We start from the raw sequence: 18,169 nt of genomic DNA, 5'->3' as shown, positions 1-18,169 counted from the left end.
TCTTATCCATATGAGAACAAGATAAGCTGTATCACTAGTTCTACATATTTGAGTATCAGCTTATACAGGGTTTTAAAAAATGAGCTCTAGAAAGCAAAGGCAAGGTGTGAAGCATGCAGTGCTCACTTGCTGCAGTTAATGATGATGTCTTCAGGCATGATGCGTCTCTTCAACATTCCCATTTTGGGATGGTTCCCACGACCTCGGAAGAGACCTGGGGGTTCAATCTTAAAGTTGGCAATCCTCTCCTTGTGGTTGTCCATCACACAGTAACCATACTCCTTCAATAGCCGCTCGTTCTCCTCTTTGATTTTCTGGGAAAAGCCAAAAGCAAAGATGACATGGCACACACAGCACCACACACACCTTTGTATGCCAAGGCTTGAAAAATCTTTATATTTGTGACACACTAATGCTTCAGACCCAACCAAAAACCAGATCCCATCATGGCAAGTGTATCAGACTGGCCAGAAAAAGAATTCAGAAAACGCACACAGCACAAATAAACTGGAGAAAAGAAAGAATGTGTAAAAACTCTCTGAAAAGTTTTATTTGAGGAAAACAGATCAGTGCTGGTGAAGGCAGCTACAGTTTTGCCACAATAGAGGTGTGTATCTCTATCCATATATATCAGCTTCAAGGGTATCCCCAGCACAGTACTGCTATTTTCTATTTTATACTGAGCATTTGATGTCCACTGGACTTCCTATCTTGTTGTTTATATATAAAAATTCTTTGTATGAAAGACTTCTGTGTTTGAAGTCAGCATCAGAAAGCAGGCAAAGGAATGTCTCCAGGCTGCTGCATGTCAAGCCTGTGTCAGCAAATGGTTTCACAAGCAGAACACAGTCTTCTAAGAAAGAATGTGCTGAGATTTCATTGCATACTTCTGTGCCTGAACTCTAATTATACAGAAGGAAAAATAAAAACATTGCAGCTCAAAATAAAACATCTGACCCACAGACAGCACTGCTGCACTGGCTAAGAAACAGAAAAAGCCACTTCTGCTCCATTTTAAGAGCTACCATGGACAGGAACTGAAGGGCTCACCCACATTTATCAAATGGAAACAGCAGGAAGACAAGGGTTCTCCATTTTGATGGGATCCCTCTGATCCCAAAGGCTGTAATTCCAAGCTGCCAGGCCCTTCATTCAAAGGATAACTACTAGAGTATTGCAGAAGATCAACTGAGAACATGGGGAGTTTTCAACTTCCAACATCCACTGCAGTTAATTTAATTCTTAACCTATGAGACACTGTAGCCATGCTACTGGATAATAAAATTAATTTTTTATTCAAAAAAACAACATTACTTGATGTTTAATATTTCCTTTCTCATTTTATTCACTAATGCCATTGCTGCATTCTTTCCACCATCCTGATCTATACCATCTTTAACTGAGTATCCACTCCTCATTATTTCCCAGGTACCAAAGAACCCAGAAGCAGCACCTTTGATTCTCTTTATTAACTTAAGCAGTTACTTAACTTTACTTAAGCAGCTACTTACTTAACTTTATTTCCTTAATCAGGATCAGCCCTATCAATATAATTTCAAGTCAGGATGAAGATTCAGCTGTAAACACAGTGCTTTGCTCTACCTGAGCTGCACAGTGCAGACTCCTACAGTTCACATGAAAGCTATCATGTGAAAGCTGGTGAAAAACACTGATGTATGCACAGCAAGGAGAATGACTGCACAAAGATGTTTACAACCACAAAGTCTCCTAGAATTCCCACTGGTACCTGTTTCTCCTCCTTGGACATCTGTTTCCTAGCTTCCGACTGAGCTTTGAAATACTGGCTCATGTGGGTGAAGTCACACTTGCTGAGGTTGGTGATAGTGCTCTTCTCTTCAGAGGTCATTTCCTTGCAGAAAGAAAGCAGTGCTTTAAGTTTACACACACAAAGTTTTCATGCATAGCAGAGCTTACCCTACTCCAGGCAGCCTAAACAGAAACAACAGGCAGGTTCTCACAATAGTCCCCTCAAGAATCCCCAAATTCTTGTACAGGCTCACTCCAGCTGAAGTCAAAGAGGAAAGGACAAGCAGCAGATCCTATGCAGCATTTGCTCTGCAGGGTTCTAATCTCCCTGGGCAATGCTGGCACCCCTTTGCAAAGAACTCCCACACCCTGACTGGTGTGACACCACACTCCCTCCCCTGCTGAGGGATGGAGGGAAAACCCAGAAACATATCCAGAAAAACTGCATCAAACTAATCTAAAGGTTTGCTGCTATGGCTGATGACTGAGGTGATCCTCTCCATTTTAGTTCTTTGGAAGGAGTTTCCTTCTAGTAAACCTGGCTTTACACAAGGCATGTAACAGGCAAGTCAGCTACACCCCATCGTGCTGCAACAGAGAAACCTGACTTTGTTGGTTTAGAAAGGCATTTATCACAGGGTCCTTCCTGGTGGAACTACAGGAAAAATGGGAAACTTTACAGCTACTCTGAGACAGCTTTTAGTTGCCTCAAGCAACTTTTGTGTGGATAGAACAGCAGCCCCTTTTCACTGGTCAGTGCTGAGGAGACACTTGCCATGTCCATAGCACAGCCCAGGACTATGTGCATACCTTTCTCCAATCCTTGAAGAAGTTTTTCCTGAAGATCTCCTTTGTAGTGTACTCATGATCAAGCATTTTTGCAAAGAATGTGGCAACTTCTTCTGCTTTGGTACTCAGCTTCATGACTTTACCTACAAAGAAAGGTTTTCTTCTTAAAGAAAATTGTAAACAGGAATCAAAGCCATAAGGAGAACATAGTAACTACCCTAAAGGATTATATTTTTACTACAGAGAAGTTTGTCTTAAAATGTTACATAATACAGCAACTTGAAGGGACAAAGGAAACAGAGAAGCACAATTGCTTGACTTCCACCACAAACATTTTGAAAAGCTTCCTCTGGAATCTAAACATTAAAGAAAGCAAAGAAATCTGATGTGAGGCAGGTCTGGGCTGCAGGGCAGGAAAGGGAAAAGGCCTGCTGCAGGAAACCTTCTGCTGAGCCACCCCCGTGCTGGGTGTGCTCCTGGGGAGACACTGCTGTTTGATGTCAAAGAGGCAGGGATTTTATTAAATTTCATATTCCAGCACTCAGACATATGGGAAATACAGTCCCTGTATTCCTTTTCAATGCACAGACAGACTCCACCTTGGAACACCCCTTCCAGCCTTTAGCTATTTCTAGGCAGGAAGAGCCCTTCCTCTGGATACACTACAAATAAGCTGGAAAGAGATGCCAAATATTGAACTCTCCTTCACTGCCGGGAAATGTGTCAGGGTTCTGCTAATTGTTCCCTCTGCTGTGGGAATGCACTCCTGCATCTCCAGAGCAGGCTCAAAAGCCAGTCATTTTTAAGAAAGACTGAGCTGTCAGTGAATGGAGGAGTCACATTCCAGCTTCTCTGCATGACTGCAGCACAAAGTGGAATTGCTGCAAGGGAAGACTGAAACACAAGGGAACAGAGGCTGCTGCAGCATCGAGGCTGTGGATTCCACATCTAACATTCCTATCAAGTATTTTTTGGTCCTGACTGCATTCCTGATGAAACATGGGGTGCCAGTGATCCCTCTGAAGGATTCTGCATGCAGCTCACATCTCCAGCTAGTTTAGCTGCAAGAAATAAAGTTCCAGTGGTTGGCAAACAGTCAATACCTGGGGATTTTTAACAACCATTCTACTGCACAAAAGTGAACACAAGAAACTGTTCAATCTGTGCTCTCAGGGAAAAAAAATCACCACGCTTTGGATTTACTACATATTTTCAAAAGTTGCATCATCTCTAAAATTAAAGCATGGGAGCCAGCTATAAAGCCTTAAGATCTATAAACCCTCGTAAACCAGGACTTAGCAAAAGGCCCTCCCAACGATCTGAGAATATTCCACAATTAAATTAAGCCAACAGTAACTCTGCCAATTTTTAAGCTGTAACCTAAAATACAGCATTTGTTTGCTTATAACAGGAAATGGGGGAAGGGAGAGACAGCAAGGGAAACTGTTTTTCCAGGCTGCAATTTTAGCTTGACAGAGGCTATCGAGTTAGTAACATGTTATGGAGCTAAAATCTCTGATATTTTTCCCAGCTAGCTGAAGGCTCAGTCACCTTTATCTAACCACTTTAGAATATATTTCATTGGACACAATTTCCTTTTTTTTTTCCCAAAGGTTTGAAAAGGCTGTCAGTGACAGAGCTGGTAGAAATAAAGGATTTATTGAAGAGTCATGAATATTAGTTATTTCAAAACAGAAAACCAGAGAGCAACCAAGAGATGTAATGAGCAGAAGAAACCCCATGGCCACAACTGCAACTGCCACCACCTACACTCTTACCTTGCCCCATCTACAGAAAAATAATGTGCAAGTTTGAGTCACCTCTGGACTATGAGCAGTGACTGGTTAACCCACAGGCACTGAAAAAGGATGGCTCTGGCATTTCAAGCTCCTTCCCTGAGTTGGTATTGCAGGCACTTCCAAGAGCCCCAGCAGTTGTTATGTGAGATGAAAGCAGGCAGTGAATCCCTAGGCCAGGGACAGATCCCTCCAGTGTGAGCCGGCTGCTGGCCAGCCACAGCCTCATTACTGGGCTCTACAAATCACCCTGGGATAATCTTGAAATGAGACAATGCCTTGTGAGCACAGACAGAGGCTCTCAGCAGCTGCTGTGTAAATCAGACATCTGATTTTTTGCCTAGTTTCTCAAGGAAGACTTATGGGATGTCTTTATTTGCCAGACCCCCTCCCTCCCCAGTCCACGGCTGTTGAGCTTATTGATGAATTTCTGTGATGACAGAGGCAGAGGTTGCAAAAATCCCTGCAGAGGCTCCATGAAACAGATAGCTGGAGAGACAAGGAGTTTATTGCTGTCTGCACCAAGGGATAGCACAGTGCAATCTGCCCCTCCCCTTCTCTAGACAACAGGAGAGATCATGCATTTTTCAATACAGGGAAACAATTTCCAACTTTGTATCAAGTTCTTATCAAACCCTAAGAAAGAAGGCTATTGACATCAGACATCCTTGATCATTTGTGCTACTTGCTTGAAGATGGTCTTTAATAGCATATTTATTTCACTGCATTGCTGCTGAAAATGTAATGCCACCTATTCCTCAGTATTTAAAAACACTGTGTCATGTCACATGAAAACAGCACGTTGTTCCTGGAAGAGTTCCATGTGCAGATGTCCCCATCACCAAAAATTACAATTTCATCCATTCAAATACTTCCCACTTAATTCAATCCTGGGTTAATTTGATCCTTCATTTAACATGATCACAGACTAAAAGGAAACACACAGGTCATAAAGTCTAGGCTCCAACAGGCATCACATCATATAATCCCTTCCACATGAGCCTCCACCAGGCCAGGCAGCCCAGGAGACTTGAATCTCACACCAATTAGTTCCACCACATGCAGTGGTCAGGGAATGGGACCATGACTTACATGAGAGGGCTGTGTCCTTGAGACCAGGGTCATCCCATTCATTCCTACAAGATCCTAATCATCTGTACCCAAATTCAATCATCTTTTATACTGCTCACATCACCAAATGATGATGAATTTCACCACATGATGATGGAATTTGCAGTTCTTGAGGTTAAAGAAAACAAGAGCAAGCCTAAAAGTGACCAGTGATGAGGCAGCTACAATTACATACTCCACTGGTCACTGCTACTCTGAGGCACCAGACCCCTCATTCTGCAAAGGAACCTGAGAGATTGAGAGCAGGTTCATGCCTGTGTCACTTCAGTGAGCAGAATTCAGCAGGCTCAGGTAAATTCCTCTCCTTCCACAGATCTCACTTCGCTGCTGAGGAGCTGATTTAAGTGAACCACTAAAACACAACCACCTCCTCAGCTCTTCAGTCCCCTGAAGAACACCGCAATGCCCTGAGATGTTTATTTCTCTTCCTAGCAAGTAGGAACACAGATTAACTCACCATCATAATAAAACTTGACATTTTCAGGCAGAGGTTCATATGGTGGAGCAAATACAGGACCTTTGTGCTCTAGGAACTTCCATTTAATGCCTTCAGGATAGCGCTCTTCTTCCCACCTTCAAGAGAGAAATATGAACCAATACAATTTTAAGCTCTCAATCTTCATTTTATTACTGTGTGGGTATGAGAGTATGCTAAACCAGCAAGAAATCACTGCTTTGTCAGGTACAGACCAACAACAAATACTCAGTGTACTATCACCATTTAATTCCTTTTTTCTCCTTTTTCCAAAAGCACAGTCATATCCATGAGCAGAACACCTTGGGCTGCAGATTATCTGATGCCATCCTATTCCTCACCTCCCATTTGCTCCTCTTTTCACAAAATCATACAGCTGAAATTGCTTAGATCTTAAGAAAATAAGACTTGGACCCTGTAAACCAACTAGGATCATGCCAAATTAGTTTCAGCTGTGATCTAACATCAGGTCCAGGATGCCTGCTCAGCAAAGTCAAACAATTGTGGTATATTATGCAGCTGCTTTCAGATGTGGACAATATGCTGTTAAGGGAAGAGATAAAGAAACAGATGTTCATTTATGACCTAAATGAGAACAAACCTGCTTGGACAAGAAAGACTAAAACCTGCTCTGTCATTTTAAATTCATTCCAATTCTCTGGGTAAGAAAAGCATACTTGAAGAAAAACAGAGCAGCCCAGAAAACTGCATGTCTGCCTTAAAGACGATCTATAAAAATGCTCTGCAAGTGATGCATTTGGTACCACAACACAGCAAGGCAGGCACCACCAATCCCACATTCCAAGGGAACAGGGTCAGCAATTCATCTGCAGAGAAAAGGGTCCTGCCAGGCCAGGATCCTCCCTCTCCCCAGTTCCCAGTGCCCAGGCCACTGATTCCACACTCCTCCCCTCCGAGCTCCTTTCATGATTACCACAACATTACTGCTACATGCTGCTGGCACAGGATTCCCTGCTGGGAAAGGCTATTTCACCTCAGTGATCAATCAACTGGAAGACCATTAACCTGTCACAGCACTCAGTCTCTGAATTGCCCAGACAACTTTTTTGAGCAGCCATGACAATAAAAAAAAAACAAACAGGAGTTTAAGCTTCAGTCTGGTGTCAGCCCTAAGGAGCAGCAGCATTCCCATTCCAGGTGCCACAGCAGATGAGGAAAGATGTGCATGTACTGCCTGCATCTCAGGAGCTGTGATGCACTGGCAGATTGCTTCATCTCTACTGAGATAAAAGTCACAGCATGGAAGATAAACACTGTACAGAGACAAGAGTTTCTGCTAGAAGACACTCAAAATCCTTCACTTGTGTCTGTGCATCAACAATTTAGGAACAGCAGCAACACAGCAGCTGGCTGGAGTTTGAAAGGCACTGTCTTTGACCACACCACTGGGCCTGAGTTCTGATGAGAAGCAACAGCTTGAACAGCAAAGCACCCAAACCCAGCCTATCAGTACAGAACTGCATGTCAGACTTCAGGCTGGGAAGAAGGCTCAAGTAAACTATGTTGATATAAGAAACCAATATTGACACAGATTCCAAATATTTACATTCCTAATGATCGGTTTTTTTTTGTTTATTTAATTAATTAGAAGCTAGAAATAGAAATATTTTGTCAAACATAGGCCTAGGTTCTTCCACCCAGAAGCTCCTTTCAGCAAAATAAATCTAAACCACTCTCAGCCAGAATAAGCTTCTTCTCTCTGACAATGAGCAATTTTATTCCAGTAAGAACAAAATAAGGGCATCATTCACAGCAGTTACTGCTTTTCAGGACAGGTTTGTCATTCTAGTTTTTTAAAATTTATTCCTCTGGTATTCACTTGGTGAGAAATTCAGTACCTCTATCCCTTCCTGCTCTTTAACAAAGGACACCTATAAAAGCAGTACTAGAAAGGCAGCAGTTTAAATAGCTAGCAGAAGGACATTGTGCCTTCTGGGAAGGCTACAAGGAAACGTGGGATTCATGGGGTAGTTTCTAAGCTCGAAACTACCAAAAAGTGTAGCACAAAAAGACCACAAACCATCCCCAATCCCACTTCCATCTTCCTAAATATCACACATAAGCTTTAAGACAAAAGGTAAAAGTGACTCTCATGAGTACAGCTGATTTTTCAGCCTCATTTAGTTTCAAACAGAAAAAGCATTACAGCACCACTGCCCTTGGCAGCTTCTGGTTCTAAAGCAATGTTCTACACATGATTTTGTGGAGAATGCTGCTATTAGCAAAGCTGCCTCACTGATTCCAGCAACAACTCATCAGTCATACAGGCTTCTTAATTAAATCCCACATCAAACTTGTCTAAATATGCCACGGTGGCTCAGGAAGGAAAAGTTGGGGAAGATCTTTCAAGTGGAATGAAAAGAGAGAACATTCTTGGGAAAAAACCCAGAATATACCACAGGGATATGTTATTTCAAGGAAATGGACTTGCTGTAACACAAGGTGGGAGAAGTGCTGGTAAGGTGCACCTCTGGATCACATTCTTCACACGCTGATGGGGTGTGAAAATGACCTCTGCAAGAGCTCTGCTCAGTGATGAATGAGGCCAGTGCCTTGGGGATGTCTGCATCAAGCACTCACACAAGGGAGGATGAAAATGCTCAAGGCAGCAAGCACTTGAGGAAGCAGCCAAAAAAAGGTATCAGACGCTCAGAAAATTGACTCAGACGGAACATAAAATGCCCTTAAGAGAAACAAGTGAAGTGCAGATGAAACCTCGTCCAGCAAAGACACGATACACAAAGCTGCAGATGGATGACAGGAACATCAGCAGAAGGATGCAGCTACCTCATGCCAAATTCTGCAAAACATGCTTTCCAAGGCACTTTTCCTCAGCAGTAAACACAAACTGCAGAGCCTAACACTGCTACAAGGGCCTGTGCTGCCCAGGCAGGTGAGGGGAGAACAGCTCAGCTCTCCAGTAAATGTCTGCTGTTCAAGGATGTAGCCCACAATAAAAGAGAGCTGGGATGACAGAATATTAAGTTAGACAGAACCAGTAAGAGGAGCTGAGACAAAGCCAAAAAGACAACAGATTGCTAAGGCTTAAAAAGACCTTCCATAGCTTCCTACTGCTTCATGTCCCTGTAGTTTGGTAATGGTACAGCACATTAAAATACACTGTCAAAGGAGCTGAGAAAAAAGGGGATTGCTCAGGAAAAAGGGAAGTTTTGGGGAGGGACTGGAAACTCAAGTTTCTAAGGGAGTATTCAAGTATGAAAAAGATTTGCAAGTGCTGATGTTCTGAGGAAGTTGTGACAGTCAAAGAGAAAAATGTAGACTATAAACACACAGAAGACGTTTTTCTTTTTAAAGATGAATCAATAATAGTGTCAATAAAGGGTAAAAGGACTGAAGCTGAAAGGATTGAAGAAGATTGGAAAGACTTTCCCCAACTCTACACATCTAGTAAAAACAGACAAAAGATGTGAGAAAAGATCAAGGAAACCTCCCTGGAAGGTCATAAAAATACATTACAGGTGGGGAGAAAACACACATGCTTTTGAGAAATACATGTGCACTAAATGAGGGAAGTACTAAGGCCAAAACTTCAAAACACACAAATGGTAGCTCCCTCAAATCTAGAAATAACAGCTTAAATTACTATGGAGGGTTAAAAAAAATCCAGCAGGTTTCTTACACAGAGCACTACTGATGCATCACAGGTCTGCCTTCCAAATGGACCACAAAGGTCAGACTTATTTAAAAAAGGTTCTAAAAAAATGTAAGACTGGAGGGTACAACTTCAGTGATGTTGCTTAAGTATCCTGGGCAAGACAGAAAGTTTTTCATTTAAAACTCATTTTCAGAAATCATTTGTCAAACAGGCTGAGCTAACTGGTCACTTGATCAAGTGACATTTCTGTGCCAGAGGCAGGAGCAGCTCTGAGCTGACACCCAGCTAGAATGAAAAGGCAGACTCTCACTCATGCTTGTATCTCTATGTAACACAGGTAAATTCTACTAGAATACTGCTTAACACATCTGCACTCATTAATATATATTCCTTAATCCATTTACACCTATTATATATTCCTGCTGACACCCCCAAGCCTACAAGCTTTCGTCCTGCTCTGAAGAGTGTCAGCACAGAGCAGCTTCTGGGCACAAGTATATTGGTACCTGATCAATACAGACAGCCTCTACGTGACACAGATGGGGGGGAAAAAAAACCCCAAACCAGACAACCCCACAAAACACTTATTTCCTGTTTTAGGGATATTACTCCTACTTCAGAGGATGAACACAGTGAATGAGGTATTTATTTAGAGCTTACCAGAAAGTAAGCCAATTATTCAGAACAAATCCTCATGAATCAACAGAAGAGAAAGCCAGATGTGCTTATTCAGCCAGCATGGGAGGTACAGGCAAGTCCAGGTGCAGATGGGAGCCTACAGCACTGACTATATATAGTTACCATTTCCATTTTTGCTCCTCTTCTTTTTTCGGCTTCTTTCTTTTGTCTGCTTCAGGGACTTTCTTATCTTTGCTCTTGACTTTCTTTGCTTTGCTCTCCTGCAAAATGAGTAAGAATCTGTTAGAACAAGCTATGGAGTTTCCCCCTCCCCTGAAAAGATATGTTGAGAGTAAAAGATTCTCTCTTGGGGTATACAAGAGCTGAAACTCCTATGGCTTCACCACATAAATGTGCTCCTAGATCATGCCATTAAGTCAAAGGCTGCTGATGGTCCCACTCAAGTTTTCAGCCACATTCTTTTATTTTACACTGGGGACATGCTAAATGCACACAGCCAGTTATCACCTGGTAAGGGGCAGGAGTGGGCTATGGGAAGGGAATTGCTGTTTTACAGACCCCCCTCCCTGGCCTGCACTGGTGTGTCTGGTGTGGCAAATGCTACAGAGCACAACCACCACAGTCAGGTGGCTTCCAGGATTATCCTGGTGTTTGCTGAGCCTAGAGACATTCCCTTAGGGAAGAATCAACCCTGTTGCTTGGAGGTGCTACACCATGTGCCTCACAAGGCTGTCTTTGCTAAATGTGTAGTTTGTCAGTCTCAAATTACGGCTAACCTTTTCCAAATCCCTCTCCAAAGAAATTTCCACCTAGGCTCCATCTAAATGCATTAAGCTTCCTTCTAGCATCTGATCTCTTTTTCATCTCCCCTGCCTCTGAACCCTGCCACATCATCTGTGCAATTACCACATGTCATGAGCAAGGCTCCCCTGCCCCCTGCTAGCTCCTTAGCAGAAGGACTGTGAATTGCTTGGAACAGCCTGGAAGTCCTGGATGCATCTTCACCCATTGTTTTAAGGGGAGGAAAGGAAGTTTCCCTGACCTTTTATACATTATAGTTCAGATAAGTTGGTATCTGCACCCTAAGTGTGGATCTATCACACACAGCTGTTCCAGACAAAATCAGATTCCCCCTGTCTGCATAATCCCACACCAAATAGCCTGGCTCTCCTTTATCATAAAAATAAACTTGTCTGGCACCTTACCTCTTCTTCCTCTTGTTTCCTTTTCTTTGCTTTCTTGATGTCTTCTGTTTTGATTTTCTTGGGTTTGTAGTCAGCACTAAGAACAAAAAGACTTGCTGATGAAAGTGATCCATTTTCCAGTACAAATAAAGGGAAATCATAGACGTACAAAGTTTGTGTGCTCAAACTTGAGATGGGCATTTTTAATTTCTAAAGAATATAATTTATACCCTGCTCTCTCAGAAGACTCAATAATCCCAATCCAGCACAACAGCCTACAAAACCTACAAGATGCATATTATATCAATACCTCTCCACAAGTTTCACTGCTGAAGCAAACACCTTCCTCGATGAAGAAACGATTCAAAAGCATCAGTAGCCATGCAGGGATTCCATGGGATGGGAAAAATGGGTAAAACCTTATTGGCATGTTCTATCCCAACTCTCTTTCCAGCCATCAGTCTGGGATCTTGCTCACCAGGCTCACTTTTTCCACCCCCCACTAGTTCAAACAATAGTGAAATTGAGCACTGGCAAATTACATAAACACAACTTCATTTCCAGTGAGGCTGGGAAAGACCTCTGACATCATCCAGTGCAACAGCACCTTGTCAACCAGTCCAGGACACTGAGTGCCACTTCCAGTCTTTCCTTAAACACCTCCAGGGAAGGTGATTCCACCACCTCTCTGAGCAGCCCATTCCAATGTCTAATCACCCTTTTTGTGAAGAAATTCCTCCTAATGCTCAACCTAAACCTCCCCCTGGTGCAGCTGAAGGCCATGTCCTCTTGTCCTACACCTTATTTCCTGGGAGCAAAACCCAACCCCTGCCTGGCTGCATCCTCCTGTCAGGGAGTTCTGGAGAGTGATAAGGTCATCCCTCAGCTTTCTCTTCTCCAGGCTGAGCCCCCCAGCCACTCCTCATCAGACTTGTGCTCCAGACCCTTCTCAAGCTCCACTGCCTTCTTCTGGGCTTGCTCCCACACCTCAATGTCCTTCCTGAACTGAGAGGCCCAGAAGTTGAGGTTCCCCTCACCAGTGCCCAGTAAAGGGCAGAATCACCTCCCTGGTCCTGCTGGCCACACTATTCCTGATATAGGCCAGGTGCCACTGGCCTTCTTGGCCACCTGGGCTCATGTTCAGCTGCTCTTGACCACCATGCCCAGGGCCTCTTCTGCTGGGCACTTTCCAGCACAGCAGCACAGGCTGCTCCTGTGCCCTCAAGATTTCTTTCTTAAAGCATGTCCAGCCTTCCTGGGCCCCTTTGTTTCTAAGAGCTGCTTCCCAAGGGACACTCTGAATCAGCATCATTTTGGAAGTCCAGGGTAGAGGGTTTGTTGACACCCCTCCTTCACCAAGTATTGAAAAATCCATAATTTCCTGATTGTTATGCCCACAACAGCCCCCAACCACCACATCTCCCACCTGCCCTTCTGTGTGTAAACAGCAGGTCCAGCAGGGTAGTACCCCTGGAGGCCACAGCTGTCCTTACCAGCTGAGACAGAAAGTTCTCTTCCACACACTCCAGGAACCTCCCAGCCTGCCTCCTCTCTGCTGTGCTGAGTTTCCAGTAGGTATCTGGCAGGTTAAAGTCTCCCACAAGAACCAGGGCTGGCAATGGTGAATCAGCCAGCCACTCACAGTGTAGTTCATCCACCTCTTCATTGTGGTTGGGTGGTCTGGAACAAGGCTTCCAGCAGGATATCTGCCTTACCAGCCTTCCCCTAATGCTCATCCATAGGCACTCAACCTTACTGTCATTACTCCTGAGCTCTATAAAACACAAAACACTCCCTAATGTATGGAAACACCCCAATTTTTAATCTTTCCACTGCAGATGTGAGAGGGGGTCATACAAACCTAGCAGAAGGCAGCAAGTGATTATACAAAAGAAAAGATGTCCCACCCATGTCTCTTGGAAACTGAGACATGTAGGAATGGAGTGCCACCATGATGAAACCCTTCCAACCCTTTGACTCCTGACTGCTGGTAAGGCCAGGCTACCTGAAGAGCTGGATGGGCACAGCAGCAGATCACAGCGAGATGGAGCTGAGCTTGTATTTCAGTGGGTTCTGTGTCAGGCAAACATCATGGGTGTTTCTCTTTGAGACAACAACCCTCAGCATAGCTTATGACACATTGAGACTCCAGGCAAACCTCCCTCTGCCTCCAAACAGGCTGACAGTGCATTTTCTGCCTCCTGTGCAGTCATTTCCTTGCCCAACAGAAACCACTGCAGCCACTTAGCTACATTAATGCCTCACGTGCTCACGTTTCTGTTTTATAGTCTTCATCAGTCTTTACCTGCCTTCTGGGGTTTTTCTTTTTTATTTACTAGTTCTGCAACATTTCACAGCACCATCTGTAGAGGCAGGTAATGACATTTTGCCTTGCACAGCACAAATACTATCCCTGCCCCACTCAGCATAAGGAGTCTGGGCTCAGACCTCCAGTACCCATCTCAAAAAGTCTGTGCTGATCACTTGGAATTCCACCTGCTACCTCAATGTTCTCCTTTTAAAATTAAAGGCAAACATCCAAGTCACCAGCACCCAAGCTACTTACTCATCATCCTCTCGAGGTCTCTTCAGGGGCTTGGAGTCCTCTTTAGGAGATGCATAAAACCCATCATCATCTGGTTCATCTTTAATACGTGGCGGACTACAAGAAGAAGCAAAGAAACACAGTTCTACTTTCAAAGAAGAAGTTTCTTGGAAACCAGCAACAGCTGAGTTTTAAGAAATAATCATCTGCAAAATGGGCACGTCTTCCATAGAATGTGCTGCCATCACAAGAGCCCAAAGCCTTGAGATGTGTCATCTTCTGAATACTCACAGACAGTATAAGGAGAGCAATTCAAAGTCTAAGCATTTGCCATTTCTCAAGCAACATCAAGTTCAATTTCAACAGCTTAAAGTTTGTTTTGTTTCTCTGAGGTTTTGAGTAAAGACAACTGTAGCTTCCAGGACTTTCAAATACACTTAAAAACTGAAATGTCTGTGTGGAGTCAAATGCAGGATGTTATTTAGTTTCAACTCAATATTCTTATTGAGGCTTCTAAGAGAGAAAAAGATTATCAACAAAGATTTGAAAGCTATTCCCTGGAATATTTTGCCAACTAAATACTGAGGCATATGAAAACCAGAAAAGGAAACAAAGATTTGGCAAAGTTAAACAGATCAGTCTCTTTTCACTGTCCAAACTGCAGGAAGCAAACAATCCTGTCTCTTTCAACAGACCACAAAGTTAGGCTCAATGTTTTCAGCCATAACATCCCAAGACATTAGCAATAAGAAAAAAAGAGTGAGACTATTCTGTTAAATGAACTCATTATTTCTAGATTTCAGAGAAGCATTTCACTGATCTTCATAAAGAAAAAGATGACTCAAAGAGTCCAAAATGACATTTTGAAGCACTTAGTACCATCTTGGGCTTCCTTATTCATGTCCCACCAACAATTTCTTTATCAAATTGACTCAGTTTCCAAGCCAACATGCAGATTTTACATTCAGATGAAGTAGGAGTTAAAATAAGCAGCATTCAGCTTTGTAGACCACAGTCAGCAGGAGACATCAGGGAGTCTCATGTTAGCTGGCAGTGTGTCCATGAAGCAGAACAAGCAGTTTGCTCCTTCACAGCTCTAAAACCACTGCAGTGCTGGAAGATGCAGCTCAGGGGAGATACAAACAAGCTGCTCTATGAAGCCATTTCTGTTGCATGGCCTGGAATTGACTAAGACACAAGTCTGCAGCACAGAGTCAGTTGCAAAACACCTACGGAAAAAAAAGGGTAATTGTCCCACTTAATATATTCTTCCTTTCAGGCAGAAATTCAGAACTACAGTGTGTAAAGTCACCAGGAATTTTATCTATTTTAACACTGAAATATTTCACAATGTTTTGTAATGGAAGAAATAACATGTGAGACTGTGAAAAGAAAGGAGCTGTATGGCCAAGCTGAACCTTGACTTGCATTGTTTCCAAGACTGTAACACTGCTCATCGTACCAAGTCCTAAGGAAGAAAATCAAAACCATCTGAGTGAGGACTTTTTTTTTTCTGCAGAACTTGTAAAAGAATATTTCAGCAGGGAAAAAAAAAAAAGAAAAAAGAAAATAATTACTTTACTCTTAACCAGCACTTGGGCCCTGAAGAAGGCACAAATGCGATGGCTCCTCCAGGCTTTTCTCAAACACATGAAAAAATGCTCTTGGACCTAAGGAGGATTTGGTTATCTTGATATGAGAACATCCAACATCTCTGGTGAGATTAGCACTTCATGCAATTCTGCTGAACAGCAGAGGCTAGAGACAGCTATTAACTGTGTGCTACACCATCAAACCCCTGACCAGCACTGCTTTCTACTTCCAGAGTATTCCCCAAAGGGCCTGGAGATGGCGCCTCTGCCCTGCGCCAAGCCTGACTCCTTCCTCTGCATTTTTAACTAAGAGCAGGGAAATGAAACTGATGGAAAAACTCATGTCAGAAGGGCACATTCAAAACAAACAATACCTAAAAGGCACGAGCCAGGCAGGTGCCTTCTTCCCAACCTCTCTGTATCCACATAACATGGCGAGATTGGAAAGATTTTGTTTGTTTTGATTTTTAAGTAGACTCATAAAGTGAAAGAATTCATGAACCAAGTGCTGTTCTTGACTAACAGAAATGGATGCATGCATCCACCAAACCACACACCTTCAGTAAGTTGGTGGACTGGATTTAGCACCTTAAAAATAATCAATGTCTGGACTGTAAACAAGTCACAAGAGATCTTGGTTGACTATTAACAAAAAGTACTCTTCTATCAATTGCTCACTTCAGGTTTTTAATAAGACTACTTAGCAATGACTGATACAACACTCAAGTCCAGGAGGTTCTGTTATAAGCAGGAATTTAGTACTAGAGTAGGATATCTATGCATTTCCTGAAGGTACTTCTGATTTTACATGTCGCTGTTGTCAGTCCTCTGCAAAGGCTTCAGGCTGCAGTCACAATACAGGAGAGACACACTGAGGCAATCTGGACTTGCTTTGCTGGGTCCTGTCTCCAGCAGAGTGTCTGCAGGGTTCAACCTCCAATTTTACAACAGAGGTTCTTTCAAATCCAGCTACCAATGTTCCCATAGTTCAATCTGCCCTGAATACTTAGACAAACCCAGCATGTGCAGGCAGACACCAGGTACTCAACAGTTCCCATCTCCAGTTACTGAGTACACATATCTACCCATTCTCATAATTGAGAAGAATGTATCTTCTGAAGAGCTTAAGAGTGCCCCAATTTTTTCTCAAGACCAAGTGAGAGGATTCAAACACTGAGCACCCATGAAAATCAAACTGCAGCTTTTTCCAAATCATAGACCTGATTTTCTTACCTGGAGAAACCATTTTCCTTTTCCTTCTTTATTTTTATATCACTAGAAGATGACTTCATCTGAAAAACATAAAAAGTAGGAGCTGATTAGCATTTTCCAACATACAGCATGAAGTATTTAACTTGCAGAAGGAACTGTGACTATCTCCATCCCCTGTAGTCTTTAGTGACCTACATGACAGAAAGGCAATATCTTCTCCAAGTCTTAAGTCAAAATTCAGTACTTTTTGGCCCTCCAATTTCCTCAGCAAATTGGAATTAAGTATATAGTTTGTTCTTGCATGGACTGAATGTGATATGACTGATTTTTCTCCCCTGTCTCTGAACCCAGGCTTGGCAAAGTGAAATGTAATGGGAGAAAATGTGGAGCCAGTGGACACAGCTCCACAGTGGAACTGTTTGTATTCACATACCTGCAGATAAAGCCCTTATGAGTTCATATCTAACACTCCACAAACAAAGTGTCTGGGTTAGCATGGGGATAATTCTCTCCAAGCTTATAAAGGCTTGGAAGTACAAGCTACATCTAACCCACTGAGTTTGTACTGTAAGACAGACCCATCCTCTTGTCTCTCCCACAGGAGACACCCACCTTCTCTTCCTTTCTCTTCTCCTTGTCTTTATCTTTGTGTTTGTCTTTGTGTTTCTCTGAGCTGCCATCTTTGTGTTTGGTTTTCTCCTTGTCTTTGTGTTTCTTTTCCGAGGAATCTTTGTGCTCACTGCAAGACAAGAGAGTGTGTTTGCAGAGGAGAACACAAGGAGATTTGACTAATACAATTTCCAGTGGTAAAGAGTCACAGGTTTTGATGATTACAAACCCTAAAAAATAAGGGATCACCTTAACAGGAAGATCCCCCACAGTCTCCTGTCAGGCATGACCCATTCTCCTGGGGAGGAAGAAGAACAGGAGGGATACCACAAAATCCCACTTGCCAAGTCTCCACTCAGGGAACCCATCAGCCTGGATGGCTGAGGAAATCCACAGCTGCTACACTTAAAGCTCAACACTTTAGGATGAATTCCCACTGTCTCTGCTTTTCCTCTTTTTCCTAGTCCACATAAAAGGTCACTGGAACAGAGCCGCCAGCCCCGTCAATGCCCGTGTCAGCTTTTGCTCAGACAACAGTTTGTCATTGTAGCAGCTCTCATCTCTGGAACTTAAAGAGAAAACCGCTGATCTCTATTATTCCCAAACAGATGGGAAAACCAGAGCAAACAGGATATGTGATGTCCTTGTGTTTATGCAAAGTCAAACAGAAAAGGCAGGAATAATGCTGCAGTCCCCAGCTGGAGCTGTTGATTCCACCAGAGCCAGCCCAGCTCTGCTGAAACAGCCCCATCCTGTGGGGCAAGAACACAACAAAGGTGTTTCCAAGTGAGAG

The 18,169-nt window shown here is 43.1% G+C and overlaps 1 protein-coding gene across 3 annotated transcripts in view; it reads right to left on the bottom strand.

Annotated features, from left to right (window-relative positions):
* Nucleotides 1–18,169, bottom strand: part of TOP1 (DNA topoisomerase I) — a 66,241-nt gene that overhangs the window by 9,676 nt on the left and 38,396 nt on the right. The window contains exons 5-13 of one of the 3 annotated variants that reach the window (XM_015647597.3): nucleotides 17,374–17,506; nucleotides 16,789–16,841; nucleotides 13,985–14,080; nucleotides 11,440–11,515; nucleotides 10,397–10,494; nucleotides 5,941–6,056; nucleotides 2,578–2,699; nucleotides 1,748–1,870; nucleotides 127–314 (exon numbers count right to left, since the gene is read on the bottom strand). In XM_015647597.3, the coding sequence (XP_015503083.1) occupies nucleotides 127–314; nucleotides 1,748–1,870; nucleotides 2,578–2,699; nucleotides 5,941–6,056; nucleotides 10,397–10,494; nucleotides 11,440–11,515; nucleotides 13,985–14,080; nucleotides 16,789–16,841; nucleotides 17,374–17,506 (1,005 nt within the window). Of the gene's footprint in view, nucleotides 1–126; nucleotides 315–1,747; nucleotides 1,871–2,577; nucleotides 2,700–5,940; nucleotides 6,057–10,396; nucleotides 10,495–11,439; nucleotides 11,516–12,911; nucleotides 13,193–13,984; nucleotides 14,081–16,788; nucleotides 16,842–17,373; nucleotides 17,507–18,169 lie in introns of those variants that run through there. The other 2 variants (XM_033519053.1, XM_033519052.1) reach the window with 2 other exon arrangements.

This window comes from Parus major, chromosome 20, assembly GCF_001522545.3.
Source record: "Parus major isolate Abel chromosome 20, Parus_major1.1, whole genome shotgun sequence".
In the NCBI taxonomy this organism is placed as follows: Eukaryota; Metazoa; Chordata; class Aves; order Passeriformes; family Paridae; genus Parus; species Parus major.
Note: the sequence above shows the minus strand (reverse complement) of the source record. Positions and strands in the feature narration are given on the sequence as shown.